At 44.4% G+C, this 15620-nt stretch overlaps 1 protein-coding gene across 1 annotated transcript in view; it reads right to left on the bottom strand.

Annotated features, from left to right (window-relative positions):
• The window catches only part of LOC119182772 (alpha-1,6-mannosyl-glycoprotein 2-beta-N-acetylglucosaminyltransferase), a 37810-nt gene that overhangs the window by 21330 nt on the left and 860 nt on the right, over window positions 1-15620 (bottom strand). Inside the window, exons 2-5 of the mRNA XM_075874356.1 lie at window positions 15238-15327; window positions 14404-14613; window positions 2494-2591; window positions 951-1050 (exon numbers count right to left, since the gene is read on the bottom strand). Of these exons, the coding sequence (XP_075730471.1) occupies window positions 951-1050; window positions 2494-2591; window positions 14404-14613; window positions 15238-15327 (498 nt within the window). The remainder of the gene's footprint in view (window positions 1-950; window positions 1051-2493; window positions 2592-14403; window positions 14614-15237; window positions 15328-15620) is intronic.

Raw genomic sequence — 15620 nt, 5'->3', positions numbered from 1 at the left:
CAAACTGAATGATATTCTCTAATACTTATCCAATCATAACATTTCTCTTATTCGAACTACTTCTCCTGAATTTATATTGCATCTTTCCATTAAAAGATGTATCCGCTGAGTCACGCATCGTCCTTTCGGCCAGAAAAAACGCCTTTTGGCTAGCACCTAGCACCTTGAAGCTCCATACACTCTATGTTAGTCACTTATTGAGTATGAATATTAATAATAATAATAATGATAATATTAATAGTAATAATAATAGGGATCTTATGTCCCAAAAACTTGATGCGACTATGAGAGACGCCGTAGCGGATAGATGCGTGAATTTCGACCATCTGGTGTTCCGTAACGTGCGCCGACAACGCACAGTACAGGTGCCCCTGCCATTTCGCCTTAATCAAAATGCGACCGTCGCGGCCCCGGATTTGACCCACGACCTTTGGCTCTGCAGCCGAGCAGCTTGATCACTGCTCCAGCGTGGCGGACTGTGAGTAACCCGTGTCCCAAGGATATTGCCTAGCTCGTAAGAGCGTTTAATTCGTTCGTTATTGTGGCATCCAGTGCAGTGTGGTGTGTTGGTATATACACATGGGTTTTAGGAATGCCGGTTTACCAGATTATAATAGTCACATCCTGGGATAATTAGTGCGACCACATTTACCAACACGTTTTTGTTTCCTTTGATCTAGTGCACTTGATAAAAAAAAGAGTGTAAGCTATGCCACGCGTTTCGTACAAGGCCGTTTCCGTGACTTCACGCCAGCGGAGAAGGAAAACGCACCGTGTTTCTGCAGTAACCATTCCGTGCTTGTTTCGTTCATGCCGGCCTCGCTAGGTGGCAACAGCCATCGCGCCTATCACGTGTACGGCTGTGGTGTCACTGGTCTGACGCTAAGAAGTTTGCGGGTGAGATAAAGTTCTCTTGACTCAAGTGGTTGACGGCGTGTGCGTGTGCTCACCTTCCACCACCAGTGGTGCTTGATCTGGGTGAACTTGCTCTCCCTGTAGTGGCCGTACTGGTCGGGATATTCAGCGTTGTTACACTTTATCTTACGAGCCCTGTGAGAAAGGAAACATTGGGCACTTGGGAACTACAAGACAGAAAAGTAGAGTTCGACTATCAAACAGAAAAAAGGGGGAGGGCACTGGATTTTCCTACGACAACTGCGGAACTTCTCGCGAACTATACATCTCTCCGGGCACAAAAGGAAAAAAAAACGCATGGACGGAGTACAAAAGGACACGCCAAATGCTCTTCGACTCCGGTGTTCTTGGTGTCCATCTTGACTCCGTCCAGGTAATTTTTTGTAGAGCTGGGCTGCTTAAAGACGATGCAAATCCCGGCAGATTCATCGTCCGCATTTCAAGCACCACAACAAGGTCGAGGCATCTCGAAATGGAGAGTATTCGTAAAGCTAAAAAGGTTACAGGGAAGCCTACAGTAGCGAGTTGAAACTGGTAGAGAAAGGGTAACAACGTGAAGAGGGCGAAGTTGGGTAGAAAAAAAGAGCAAAAGCGAAGCTTTGGCCGGAACGAAGCAGACGGTGTGGAGAGAAGTGTACAAGCATTTGGCATAGAAGAGCGATGGCTAGGAAGGAAAGTAAGGCTGCTTAGAAGCCTCAATCCAAGCATCTTCTCTTCTATGTCAAATGTCAAACCAACTAGCCCAGCAATTCCAAATTTTGAGGTAGGAGTATGACTGGTACTCCCTCCTCTTCTCCACACCTTGCATTAATTCTGTAATGTTCAGTGATGGCCAAGGACTAAAGAGACCCCGGATTAAGAAGCCACCAAATTTTATGCATTGACAAGGGGATGACTGGCAGTAAAGCAATGTAAAACCAGGTATAGGAAGCTTAAGCCACCAACCTCGCTGTTTAACCAGTCTTCGTAAAAGGGATTGACTTTTTTTGTGCTGTAGATTTATTACAATGTGATTTAAAAGAAAATAGGACAGTTCACTACGCCTTACATTTAACGGAGCATGGTAAATGCAAGCTTATAAACGCGCTTTATTTGACGGCAATAACGTAAGTGTGGGCAGCCATTATTAGTCGAGATTTAGCCGACACTATTCATTCCAGGTATTCTACGAGTAAATACGGTCGGCCTCACACAACAGTCTTCAGGCAAACTGATTATCTTTTATCTTATTATAAGATAGCTTTAAGGTCCTCGCAAACGCCTTATCTCAGCTTTGACGAAGAATTTTTTTTTGTTGTTTACTAACACGCGGCCTAAAAAAGTTCTGGTTACTCCTCATGTGAGGTTTCTTCTCTTAAAGTTAAATATTCCATCTCTTATTGCGTTCAAGAATTCACGAATTCAATGCCATGTTTTTCTATTTGATATGGCTACAAAAAATGACAGAGATAGACAGGCTACAGCCTCGATACACGAATGTGGGACGCCAATCGGCTTTTACGTTGTTTGAACACATTACAAGATAGTGAAAAGCAATGTGAATGCGACAAACTTTATGCGGCCATGGAAGTTTCTTACTGTTCGTAATGAATGTTCCTCGGGCAGTCGTTCGGGTGGACACCCGGAAACTCATGAGGATAAAGTTGAGTGGAGTAGGGAAAAAATATCTGCATCACCTGCAAAAAGAAAGCAAGTTAAACCAACATTATGAAATGTCGCATTTCTCAGTTGTTGTTTCTTTTTCGTCTGTAAGCTGGACCATATATAGGCTTCTAGACTTACATTGACGCGAGCCTATGTCCCTTGTCTATTTTTTTATGTGTGTTTGTGTGGGAGTTCGTGAGAGAGATAGGAATAATGCAGTTGATTGGGTGCTTAGAGAGTCGTGTAAAAAATAACTACATAGGAATCTGACGGATCCGTAAAAAGTCGGCCGCCATTATTTCATGAGTGATTTAGTTCATTAAAGTTTAATAATTTCACAATTATACCGCCGTTTCCCTTAGCCGCGTTGGTTCTGACACTTCAATACTGGAATGAAGTTTCAAACCTTCACTAGTAGACCTCCATCATTTCTGAATTCCCTACCGCCACGAACACATCACCATGACGTCAGTGAACAGGTTGAAACAATCTATATTACATTTAGTAGCACTGCCGACGGCTACACAGTGAGGCGCCAAATAGTTTCCTGAAATTGGCTACATGTTACGGTAGTTAGATTCGGTTAAATAATCGCTGATGCATAGTAATTACTGGCCAGGCTGTATGTAGCATTGGGGGTGTTGGTAAGACATGATTGATAGTCCACATTACCACTAACGACAAGACGGCACAGGAAAGATGACCCATAGCGCTGAACATCCAACAACTCATTTCTTCGGAAAGCCTTCGATTTATGTATAATTACGCACTGTTGCAACAGCCATACCAATTGTTGCCCATACGGGTCAGTGTTCAAACCATAGGTTGAGAGAAGATGTCAATGTCACCAATTTGGTCATCGTGGTCCTGCGCCTGCGCTTGGAGTTTCACGTGACCTGGACGTTTCACGTGACCTGGGCCTGGAAAACGCTTAAAAAGACGGCATCGCCGAGTGGACCACGCAGTTCGGCGGCAGTGCACGAACCGGACGGAACGTAACAAATCTTCTGCTTTCGCAGGTGAGAAACAGTGTTACTCACGTCTAAGTCTGCTCCTGTTCTTGTGCACTGCTGCCGAACACAGCGTGAAGTGTATTTGCTTTGAGTGAAGTGTTCTTGCTTTGCTATGGGGAAGTATTCCGCAAAAAGTGCGGGGAAAGACGCAAGAAAGGACGCAGCAGATGTAAAGGACTTAAAATAGCTGTCAAAGGCATTTGAAAATTTCAAATGCAATTTCAGAAGTGAGATTCGGGAAATTAAAGACAGCATAGCCTTTTGCTCTGACACCTGCAGTGAGGTGAAAGATGTAGTCACTGATATTAAGAGTATGAGAGCTGAAATGCAAGAGCTCATAAGACAAAACATGGAATTGAAAGCGGAAAATGAGAAACTGTCACAAAAGTGCGATGAGCTCGAACAGTATCAGCGCCTAAACAACCTTGAGATAAAGGGTGCGCCGGTCAGGAATGATCCAGTGGATGTTGTAAGAAAGATAAGTGAAGCTGTCGGCACGGCAGTGGATCTGTCTGATATTGACACATGCCACTGGATTCCCACTCCTAAGCCTGGTGTGAAGAAAATAATCGTTCGTTTTGTAAAAAGAACAAAACGTGACGACATACTGGCGAAATGTAGAAAAAAGAGGCTCGAAAGTTCTATGCTTGGGGATGACAAAAAAAACGCCCATTTTGGTAAATGAGCATTTGACGCAGAAGGGCAAGCCATTGCTTGCAGCGGCAATACAAAAAAAGAAAGAAGCCGCATGGAAATTTGTCTGGACATCCGGTGGCAAGGTCCTTGCACGCAAAGATGAAGGATCACGAGCGATACACATTGCGGAGGAGACAAGCCTGGCTAAAATTAGAAATTAGATGTGATATGTGTCATAACAAATTGAAAAACATTCCACTATGACTGATTTTGTAAATAACCAAAAGAATTACAGTGTTGAAGAATTTAATAGGGTATTTCAATCCGGAAGAGGCTTGTTTAGAGCATTGCATATGAATTGTAGAAGCATAAAAAGAAAGGTCGACGACATTGCTAATTTTATATGGTCTATAGCTATCAGATTTGATGTGCTAGTTTTCTCCGAGACATGGATTACTTATAAAGAAGATGCAGCGTTCTTTCCAGGCTATAGTCATGAACTTCTCAGTCGTAACCAGCAAAAAGGTGGAGGTCTTGCTATTTATTTTAGGGATACGCTTTCGTGTGAACTACTTGATAAGTATACTGTTATGAACGATGATGCTGAATGCATTACAATGTGTGTTAGCCCATTCATAATAATTGGTGTATATAGGCCACCACATGGCCACAAAAAGAAATTTATTGAGTTTCTTAATGTTATGTTATCAACTGTTCGCGGGAATACTCCTTGCATAGTCATGGGTGACATAAACATTGACCTCTGTTTCATTGATCCTTATGCCCAAGATTTTGAAACGCTCTTACTTACATATGGAAGTACAAATTTTATACGTTCACCTACTAGGATTACATCAACAAGTGCTACGCTCCTTGATATATGCGCCTTAAATTTAAGTTCACAGAATATAAAATCCGGGGTATTTGCGTATGACATAAGTGATCATATGCCCATCTTCTTTCTTGCACGATTTACTTCTCAAATTGGTCAGAAAACAGAGACATCTTTCCACCGAATTAAAAACAGCAAAACTCAGGAACATTTTTTTCAGCTAGTTCAGAACATAGATTGGAACACTGTTTATAGACAAGAAAATCCTCATGATGCTTATAACACATTCATGAGGTTATTGAGTGTTAGCTATGATGCGGCATTTCCACTTCAGAAGCGCTCACGTGGCAGAAATAAGAAATGCAGAAAGCCTTGGATAAATCGTGATCTTTACCGGCGCATAAAAATAAAGAATAAATTGTATCATGATTTCATCCGTTCGCGGAACACAGATGCCTTAGCTGAGTACAAAAAATACAGAAACGTTTTAAATTCAGAAATACGGAAGGCTAAACAGAACTACTATAAAAAATTATTTGAAAGCATTTACAATGACGAGAGGAAGCTATGGGAGGTCATAAATGGGCTTACGAACACAAATAAGGGTTGTAATAGGACACAGGACCTAACAATTAATGGTCAGATTTTCAGTGGTGAAAGGTTGGCCAATGTTATGAATGAACATTTCATAAATGCGGGTTCCTTTATTTTAACGGATGAAAAGCGAGATAATGCTCCAACTCCTGATAAGTCTCCTTTGCCGTATTCTATTTTTCTCGCACCCACAGATTCGGTTGAAGTAGAAAGATTAATCAGAAAACTTAAAAACAATGTTGCATCAGGGATTGATGAGATAGGTTCTGTTGAGTTAAAAATGGTGTCACCATAGATATCTAATGTCTTGGCCTATATTATCAACCTCACCCTCACTAACGGTGTATTTTCAGAGCAGCTAAAAGTGGCAAAAGTCACTGCAGCACATAAAGGTGGTGATATCAATAGTTTAGCGAACTATCGACCTATATCCGTGCTTCCAACAATATCAAAAATATTTGAAGGGGTTATTTATGATAGACTTGCATCCTTTTTTGATAAGCATCAAATAATAACAAAAAGTCAGTATGGTTTTCAAAAAAATAAATCAACAGAACAAGCTCTACTGTATATCAAAGATAGGATAATCGAAAATATGGAACACAAAAAATATACTCTTGGGCTCTTCCTCGATTTTCAAAAGGCATTTGACTCCATACAATTCAAATCATTCATTCATAAATTATCAAGTTATGGGGTGCGTGTAGTTGCATTACAACTGTTTAAAAGTTACCTTGAAGATCGTTATCAATATGTACAACTGAATAACACTATTTCTGCAAAGATAAAATTAAACCAAGGAGTCCCCCAAGGGTCTATACGGGGGCCATTATTGTTCCTTGCCTATATAAATGATATTGTCGATATACCTCATTCTCCTGAACTTATAATGTACGCTGACGGTACGAATGTTTTCTTTTCATCAGACAATCTAATATCACTTGAGGTCAGTGTAAATAATTATCTTAGCAATCTTTCAAATTGGTTAAGGCAAAATGGACTGCGCTTGAATGCAAAAAAAAAACCTACATGATATTCCGACCTATAAACAAACCTATTAGTCACATAGCTGTGAAATTTCGAAGAAAATTGCATCGCACATGTAGGGAACAAAAGTTTCTTGATGTATGGTTTCAGGAGGAATTAAACTGGAACACACATGTAAACCATCTGATCACCACATTAGCGCGAATAGTTGGTTGTTTTTTAGAACAATGCACTTAATCCCATTGAGGTTAAAAATAAGTATGTACTGTGCATTCTTCCATTCTAAAGTAACTTATGGGATGTTAGTCTGGGGAATGACATCACAAGGTGATTACCATAAGTTAATAACCATACAAAAGAAAATATTGCGCTGCTTTGCAAAATACAGGGGGAATCTACAAGACTTGCGCACTGCTCCACTATCCATTAAACATTCCATACTCAGAAATGATCAATTATATCAATTTAAATTGCTTCAGTTAATACAAAAGACTGAGCTATATAAAAAAAGTTGCACCGGAAGACCACACTACAGTCTGCGAGAACAAAAGAAACGAGCTCCTAGAACAAGAACCAAGTATGGAAAACAGAGTGTTGCTTACCAGGTACCTCAGGTTTTAAATACCCTTGCCTCTCAGTCTCATGCCTCTGCAAATGCTTAAATTGTTCATAAATTTCTATGTCAATTATACGAGTGTACACAGCGCAATTCATTGTATCTGCATGCATTTTGTGTCTGTTTTTGAGTTGTTTTATTGATATCGTTTAGTTGTGAATTTTTATGAGAGTGACTTCTAATTCTTAAAATGTGTTATGTAAACTTCTTATGCTATTTATGTTTGAATTTTGTGTGTACAATTGCAGGTTGCTTGAAACCAATGTATTGAATATATATATTGTTTGTCAGTACTGATGTCTAAGCTTTGCACTGTCACGGACTGCGAAGGAACAAGGGCTTTTGTCAGGCTGTTCGCCTTTAGCCCTTTGCCCCTGCAGTAAGCTCTCTATCCGGCTTACTGTAAATAAAAGTACTACTACTAAAATAATGTTGACCACTGACAACAACGGTGACACTCTGCTCATTGAAGAACTTGTACGTTTATGCCAAGATTTTCAGATTGTAGTCCTCTCGCAATATGCCCAGACCACACCACACGTGAACTCATCGTGGTGCGAAAGACTGTTTCTTTAAATTTATTGTCTAACTACCCCCTCTGTCACACTCACTGATTATGACAAAATGCACCTATGTTTCTCCACGTGAGGATTTCTTGTAACATCATTGTGCTCCGTACGGCTGTTGCAACGGTGTGTAACTGTATAAAAAGAAAAGTATTTCCAAACAAATACATTGTGAGAATTTCAGCGTTGTTTCTCCTCTCTTCAGTCCCCTTTCATCGTTTGCGCCGATATACACTCTTATTTGCTCTGATTTTACGTGCCAATACCAGGATATCATTATGAGGCGCACCATCATGGGAGTCAATATTGGATGAATTTCCACAAGCTGGTGTTCTTTAACATGCATCTAAATGTAAGGACTGGAAGTTTTTTTACCATTGCTGCAGCTCAGTGTCCAAAAACCACAATATGATTGCGAGAGACACTGTAGTGGTAGGCTGTGGAAGCTTAGACTGCCTGAGGTTCCTTAACGTGCTATTAAATCTGAGCACACGGGCTTCAAGCGTTCTCGTCTCTATCGGAAATGCCTCCACCGGGGCCATAATTCGGTCAGGGTGTTCTTCGTATTACGTCCCCATCCAAATGCGGCCTCCCGCACCGGCAATCAAACCCACGCATAATGAAGAACTCAGCAGCGCTGCAACTTTCCTGCTAAGCTGCAAAACAAATTTAGTAGACAAGGTAGATCACCTCAGAAATGGGCGCCCGCTGGTGGTCTAGTTATGGTACTCGACTGCGCACCCGAAGGTCACGGGATCGAATCCCAGCCGTGGCGGCCGCATTCCAATGGAGGCGAAATAAGTAGTAGAGGTCCGTGTGCCTAGATTAAATTATCCGTCAAAGAGCCCCGGCTGATTGTGATTTTCCAAGCCCTCCACTATAGAGTCCGTCGTAATCATATAATGGATTTGGTTCGTTAAACCCCGAAATTCACTACCGTTTCTTAAAATGCACCCAACAGGCTGAAATAGGCGTCGTTGTCATAAAAAAGAAAGACTGCAAAGATCATCCCAACAGAGTCGATTCTTTAAATAGCTGTCTAGTATGCCTCCTTTATTAATTCTCAGATAGAGCCCAACTATTCACACCTCACGGGGAGTTGGTTAAAACCATAGAGTTCTTAAAATTAACTAGAGGGGACTCTGGCGCTGCGATCGTTCAGCGACCATGGGAAAGATGGGTAGTACACTGTCACAGAACGAGCGCTAAAATTGAGCACGCCGCCAAATTCTTGCGAAAACGGGCGGGAGAAACGCCGCGAGGTCAAAAGAAAAAAAAAGAAACAAGCATCCAGGGCTCCCCGGGCGCGCGACGCCTCTCCTCTCGGAAGCGGCGAAGCGATGAACCTCCTCACCCCACAGCGGCGACCGGGCAAGCGCTCGATTTTTCCAGAACGAAAGGGGCGTGGTCATACCGAGTTGAATCATCCTCCATGGAGGGCATTCCAACCGTCTCACTCTCCCCTCAGCCTTCGCCGCGTATCGCGCCGACGAAATGACGAGAAAATTCTGGAAGGTGGCGCGGAAGGTATTTAATCGAGCGGCCGAGACGAGAAATCAGGAGGAGACGGAAGTGAGCGCCAGAGCGCGTAGGGATTCCGCCGTGTAGTCGGCGAAGGTTTTGGTCCGTAGGGACGAAGCCGGAGATGAAGAGGATTTCCACCTGAGGGGTGAAGGCTCGGGCTACAAGCAAGAGCGTGTGCTTACCGCTATTGAGCGAGGACGCGTGGCAACAGCTGCGTGTGTGAAGCCGACGTGTTTCCGGCGAAGGAGTTTGAAGCTTGGAGAGTGGCCAATTGAAGACGGGAGGTTTCCTGGAAGAGAAACTTCGAGGGCTGCGGAACGACAACAACGCTGGACTTTGAGTGAGTGATTCTCGGAAGAGTATCATTCAGACTTTTGTTCCAAGGACTTTGGACTGAATAGGTTTTCTAACTCTTTAGTCTTTAAGTGTCTTGGTTGTTCAATGCATGCGACTGCATTGTAGTGCGTATTGTTGTCCGTGTCCGTTGTTTCGAGTGTGGCTAATTGTATTGTGTAGTACGTTGATTGATGGGTTTGATTGGTGACATCTTGTATGCAACTATTGTGGAGTGTGCATTTTTGTGTATTGTTTTCGATCTGCCATTATTGAGAATATAATTTGTTTGTTTATCAACTCTCGGCTCTGACTTGTTCTTTGGGCCACAGCCGGCGTCCACTGGCGCGCCAAAAAGGACCACTTCTAAATTGTCCACGCTTTCGTGGTGCGGTTTGGGGGGCCGATACTTCGGCTCTTGGAATTAGCCCGGCGATCGCCTCCCTAATTAACGGGACCGGTGTGACAATTAATCTGGCGTCCGCGACAGGACCTTTTGGTGCACAGTGTGTCCAAAGTGGTGAGAAAGAGCCTCGAGTTGTTGATAGTGCTATCGGAACGATTTTGTGTGTTGTTCAGTGTTCTCGTTAACGAGTGCAGGAGAGTGTTCCGATAGACTGATTTAGGCAGATACTTTTTGCACGCGGCAAGGTTTTATTTGAGAGTTGCGAGACACCATGGATCTCGAAAAGTTAGTTGCTCTGGGTGAGAAGATGGGTCTTTCTGGCGCCGAACTACGGAAGTGGGTCACCCAGAGGGAAAAAGAAGAAAAAGAGAGGGTCAAAGAGGAAAAGGCAGCTGAGCTGGAAAGGGAAAAGCTGGCGGTCGAAAGAGCCAAAGCGGAAAAAGAAGCTGAGTTGGAGAGAGAGAGGTTGGCAGCTGAAAGGGCGAGAGAAGAAAGAGAAGCAAAGGAGCGACAGCTGAAAGAAGAAAGAGAGGCAAAAGAGCGACAGCTGAAAGAAGAAAGAGAGCAACAATTGAAGCTGGAGTTGGAGAGAGAGAAGTTGGCAGCCGAAAGGGCGAGAGAAGAAAGAGAGGCAAAGAAGCGACAGCTGAAAGAAGAAAGAGAGGAAAGGGAGCGGCAGCGGCAGCACGAGATGGAACTCGAGCGGCTCCGTTTGCAACAGCGAAGTGAAACTCCCGTCCAAGCTAGAGTTGAAAGCAGCGAACGGGAAGATCACGGCTTCCGCTTGAACCCAAGCAAGCTGCTCGTAGCGTTTGATGAAAGGAAGGACGACCTTGACGCGTACCTTCACCGATTTGAGACGATTGCGAAGAGCCAGAATTGGCCGGAACATCAATGGGCAACTGCTTTGAGTACTTGCTTGAGTGGTGAAGCGCTCAGTGTGTACGGTATGCTGACGCCGACCGATGCAGCCAACTATGCAAAGGTGAAAGCTACTTTGCTGAAGCGATTTAGATTTACCGTGGAAGGATTCCGGGACAGATTTAGGACAGGAAAGCCAGCTGATGGGGAGACGGCTACGCAGTATGCCGCCCGACTTTGCCATTATTTCGACAGATGGATTGAACTTTCAGGGACAGCGCAGGAGTACGATGAGCTTAGAGAGCTGCTAATTAGAGAACAATTTCTTACTAGTTGCCACCCAAGCCTGTCACTGTACTTAAAAGAGAGGAAGGCTGACTCACTTGAAGACATGCTGGAATTGGCTGATCAATTCTTGGAAGCGCAAGGTGGCACTAATTTGGCCAAAGTCAAGAAGGAGTGTCCCGATGATTCGAAGAAATTGGCTCCCGAAGAAAAGAAGCGTGCACTAGAGAGCATTCAGCGATGTTTTCTGTGTAACCGAGTGGGTCATCGCGCGAAAAACTGTCGAACGATCTTTACGAGCCCTACGGTAGTGAAATGTTTTAAGTGTGGTCAGACTGGGCACAAAGCAGATGCATGTCGAAACGGAGCGAGTCAAACTCACCAGGTATCATGTGTGCAAGCAGCACCAAAATCCGATAATAATGCAGTCACCGACGGATTCGTAGAATTGAAAAATGGGGAGAAAATTCCTATTGTGGGTGCTGTAATGTCAAAACAGCCAACCGGTGTTACGAAAGGAATGCCAGCGCTGCCTGGAAAAGTTGCGGACAAAAAGATTACGGTGTTAAGAGATACCGGCAGCTCCACGGTTATCGTGCGGAGAGATTTGGTACGGGAAAGTGAGTTGACAGGCAGAACGAAACCGGTTTGCCTAATTGACCGTACGGTTCGGATGCTTCCCGAAGCAGAGATTGAGGTGGAAACCCCGTACTTCAGCGGGAAAGTTACCGCTCTATGTATGACGACCCCCCTTTACGACCTTGTCATCGGAAACATCGACGGGGCGCGAGGACCGAATGATCCGGAATGTTTGGGAGAAGACCCTAAGATAGAGCCCTCGCCAACCCAGCGACCGCGAGATACAGTGGAGGAACAGCCCGTGCCGGATCTCACTAGAGCCCAAGGTGAAGCCGCGGCCCAAGAGACAGCGAATGAGAAGGTGATCGTGTCGAATGAGTTCACGGGCCGAACAACTGGACTTACGTCGGCACGACCTCAACCGACCCACAGTGTAAAGGAGACGGAGTTGGCCAGCCGGGCAAAATGTAGAGGCATGATCAAGCGGGTAAATAAATAGACAGGACCCGTCGAATGTAATGGCGCGTTAACGGTGTCGGAAGAGACAGCGATGGCTGAGACGACGCCTCAGATATCGTCGTTGGAAAGGGCTCGCCGAAAAAGAACGTGGAAACACAAGAGGAGATCGAGCGAGCACCGCAAAAAGGGGCGCAAGCGCTGTTCGAAGTACTCAGGATAAGTGCTGAGGTCAAATCAGAATGTGTTTGGCAGGGCTGAGTGACATATGTTGTGTTAATGTTCTTGTTATCCTGTCTCAAGTGTATGTCGAGCGAGTCAGTGTTCTGTGCGATGATGTGATGTATAGTATTGTATAATTGTTGTATAGACAGAACTTTGTACGTTTGTATTGTTTGGAATGTGTGATGAAGTGTTGTAGGCATGTACCTGTGGCTATATTTCACGTGTTGTGTAATTGAATTGCAATGTACAATTGTATTAAGTTATCTATTGTGAATGTGACGAGTCATGAGCGACGGACTAGGTTACAGTCTGTGAGAGTGTGTGGTGACTTTTCGCGCTCGTTTGTGTGGTTTTGAATATTATGAGATAATATTCTTAAAGTGGGGGGCAGTGTCACAGAACGAGCGCTAAAAATGAGCATGCCGCCAAATTCTTGTGACAACGGGCGGGAGAAACGCCGCGAGGTCAAAAGAAAAAAAAAGAAACAAGCATCCAGGGCTCCCCGGGCGCGCGACGCCTCTCCTCTCGGAAGCGGCGGAGCGATGAACCTCCTCACCCCACAGCGGCGGCCGGGCAAGCGCTCGATTTTTCCAGAACGAAAGGGGCGTGGTCATACCGAGTTGAATCATCCTCCGGGGAGGGCATTCCAACCGTCTCACTCTCCCCTCAGCCTTCGCCGCGTATCGCGCCGACGAAATGACGAGAAAATTCTGGAAGGTGGCGCGGAAGGTATTTAATCGAGCGGCCGAGACGAGAAATCAGGAGGAGACGGAAGTGAGCGCCAGAGCGCGTAGGGATTCCGCCGTGTAGTCGGCGAAGGTTTTGGTCCGTAGGGACGAAGCCGGAGATGAAGAGGATTTCCACCTGAGGGGTGAAGGCTCGGGCTACAAGCAAGAGCGTGTGCTTACCGCTATTGAGCGAGGACGCGTGGCAACAGCTGCGTGTGTGAAGCCGACGTGTTTCCGGCGAAGGAGTTTGAAGCTTGGAGAGTGGCCAATTGAAGACGGGAGGTTTCCTGGAAGAGAAACTTCGAGGGCTGCGGAACGACAACAACGCTGGACTTTGAGTGAGTGATTCTCGGAAGAGTATCATTCAGACTTTTGTTCCAAGGACTTTGGACTGAATAGGTTTTCTAACTCTTTAGTCTTTAAGTGTCTTGGTTGTTCAATGCATGCGACTGCATTGTAGTGCGTATTGTTGTCCGTGTCCGTTGTTTCGAGTGTGGCTAATTGTATTGTGTAGTACGTTGATTGATGGGTTTGATTGGTGACATATTGTATGCAACTATTGTGGAGTGTGCATTTTTGTGTATTGTTTTCGATCTGCCATTATTGAGAATATAATTTGTTTGTTTATCAACTCTCGGCTCTGACTTGTAAGTTTGGGCCACAGCCGGCGTCCGCTGGCGCGCCAAAAAGGACCACTTCTCAATTGTCCACGCTTTCGTGGTGCGGTTCGGGGGGCCGATACTTCGGCTCTTGGAATTAGCCCGGCGATCGCCTCCCTAATTAACGGGACCGGTGTGACATACACACATTTGCCTGGTCTTCGTACCTGCGGCTTCGTTTATTGCTGTGTTTCGATTTTTTTAAAGAAAGATTCAACCCTTTTGAATCGCTGAACATTTGCTGATTTTTGTGTCGTGAAAAAAACAATTTCAAGCCACACGAACACACACGGAGCCAAAAGCATGCTAAAAGTACGAAGTTTAGACAAATGTGTGTACTACCCAGCATTCCCATGCTCACTGAAGCGCCGTGTGTTGCAGCTCCCATAGACACTAGCGCCTGAGTTCCCTCTAGTGTATATTAGGAAACTCTATGGTTAAAACAAGATTTAAGTGTACGTACTTATGGGCGAACTTATACATTGTGGTGGTGTCAACAATGCGATGCGAAAGATTACGTCACGACCAGGTCGGGTACACTTACCCTGCAGAAGGTGACATTCTCGGGCAGCTCGAGCATGTGCGCATCGTAGTAGTCGTGGCTGAACACTATCAACGCTCGCTCGATGCCGCGCACTGCGGACAGGCTTTGCAGCAGGTACTGCAGGTAGCGCCACCTGTTGTGCACCTGCACAACTATCACCGGATCCGAGGGCTCCAGGGTGGCGCCAAACTTCTCCTCGTGGTGCACCTGCTGTACTCCCAATCAATCAATCATTCAATCAATTAATCGATCCATCAATCAGTTGAGTCACGTACATTTGTTTCCATTCGATTCAGTACAGTCGGTCGATCGCTGAGTACGGAACCGGCCGGATTATGAACAGGACGCTCTCGGTACTCTAATTTTAACAGCAGGGTGCGTAACATGCTGTCCTTGGTTTGAAACTTCGTTTGAAATCTCGCTCCGCAGTGCCCAGCGTAAACATCAGCTCCCTAATCAAATTAACGAAGAAAAACTTGAAAAACTGGTCATTTGTTCTTCTAAAATTGGCCATGGCTTTTCGCATTTTCGCGTGCCTCTCCTCGTTGTGCACTCCAGGAGCTAATACTTGTCAAAAGCGGAAATTTCACTCAAACCACTGAACCCACCGCAGCATGTGGGTCTATGGCGGAAATTATAGACCCACTTTCTAGCTGCTTGGTATTGACGCCGACTAAATCCACCTGTACGGACGCACCATTTGCTACTGCATTGAAGCTGCAAGGTGCTCTGAAAAAAAATTATTTATACTGTGACGCTAACTACTTAGGCATTACACATCATTTGGTCCATAATCAGTGCGGCAGTGCTCTCTCACCACAGGTTGCCGCTTACCTGCCTCTTGTTGAGGTTGAACGCGAAAATCCGCAAATCTTCCACGTTCGCAAGAGCGACTGGCGGTTCCGTCACCGTATCGGAGGACACCTGCATAAACAAGCGATGGCAGTCAGATATGACATAGGTGTTGCGCTTTCATAGAATGGCATTTATTTATTTATTTATTTATTTATTTATTTATTTATTTCTGTATTTATTTATTTATTTATTTATTTATTTATTTATTTATTTATTTATTTATTTATTTATTTATTTATACACTGCAAAAAGCCTCTGATAATTTTGCCAGACTGGCACACAAAATTACTTTTTCGATATGGGTGATCACATGGACAAATCATAAATACAGGTTATACAATATACACAGAAGATACAATCTC

This window comes from Rhipicephalus microplus, chromosome 9, assembly GCF_043290135.1.
Source record: "Rhipicephalus microplus isolate Deutch F79 chromosome 9, USDA_Rmic, whole genome shotgun sequence".
NCBI lineage: Eukaryota > Metazoa > Arthropoda > Arachnida > Ixodida > Ixodidae > Rhipicephalus > Rhipicephalus microplus.
Note: the sequence above shows the minus strand (reverse complement) of the source record. Positions and strands in the feature narration are given on the sequence as shown.